This window comes from Frankliniella occidentalis, unplaced genomic scaffold (genome assembly GCF_000697945.3).
Source record: "Frankliniella occidentalis isolate FOCC.00 unplaced genomic scaffold, Focc_3.1 Scaffold2, whole genome shotgun sequence".
NCBI classification, from domain to species: Eukaryota; Metazoa; Arthropoda; class Insecta; order Thysanoptera; family Thripidae; genus Frankliniella; species Frankliniella occidentalis.
Window position 1 is genome coordinate 4,618,021 of NW_026267132.1, and position 711 is coordinate 4,618,731.

The 711-nt window shown below is 60.3% G+C and overlaps 1 protein-coding gene across 1 annotated transcript in view; it reads left to right on the forward strand.

Moving 5' to 3' along the window:
• Positions 1-394, forward strand: part of LOC113214625 (uncharacterized) — a 2,950-nt gene extending 2,556 nt beyond the window's left edge. The window contains exon 3 of the mRNA XM_052264009.1: positions 357-394. Within this exon, the coding sequence (XP_052119969.1) occupies positions 357-394 (38 nt within the window). The remainder of the gene's footprint in view (positions 1-356) is intronic.
• The last annotated feature ends 317 nt before the right edge of the window (positions 395-711 follow it).

Consider the following 711-nt stretch of genomic DNA (forward strand, 5'->3'; position numbering starts at 1 on the left):
TATAGGGCGGGGTGGGGTCGTGAGGCGGGCGGAGAGAAATGACGTAGTGCCCAGAGGGGAAATGGAGGTGCTTATAGCCCGTGCGGGGGGCGGGCGCCTGTGAGGGTAGGCCACGACGACGCCCGCCCGCCCGGTGTGTTGCCTACCCACCGCTCTGCAGGCGGCCGGGCCGCCCGTGAGGTAGGCAACGGCTGCCCACGGGTGTGGAGCCGCCTGCCTATCCTCTACCCTGCAGGCGTCCATGAGAGGGGTCAGCGTAGAGAAGGCAACGACTTCACACAGGCACATGGCATGCGCTACGTCACTGTAAAGGGCGATACAAAAATTATGGGCACCTGTACCATTGGTGTCCGTAGGTACAAATATCATGGGTCCCTATGGTCTCCAACGATGATCCTAATCATCTTCGGGTCCCCCATGGTATTTGTACCCTCGGGGTACAAATATCATTGGGTCCCAGTTGGACCTCGACGACGACCCTTTTGTGACTCCCATGGTTTTCGTACCCCCTACAGTGTCGCGCGGTATGTTCCTCTGCGGATGATCCTCGCGGTGCGTTTACGACAGAGTCGGCCGTCTCGGTGTAATAACTCAGTCCGACGGGCCGCCGCGGTGTCAGGACGGCCGTCGTAACGCCGAGTTTCTCGTCCACACGCTCGTCCACATTAATTTTTCATCCCGCGTCACTCTTCGAGGCGAGGCCCAGCAGGG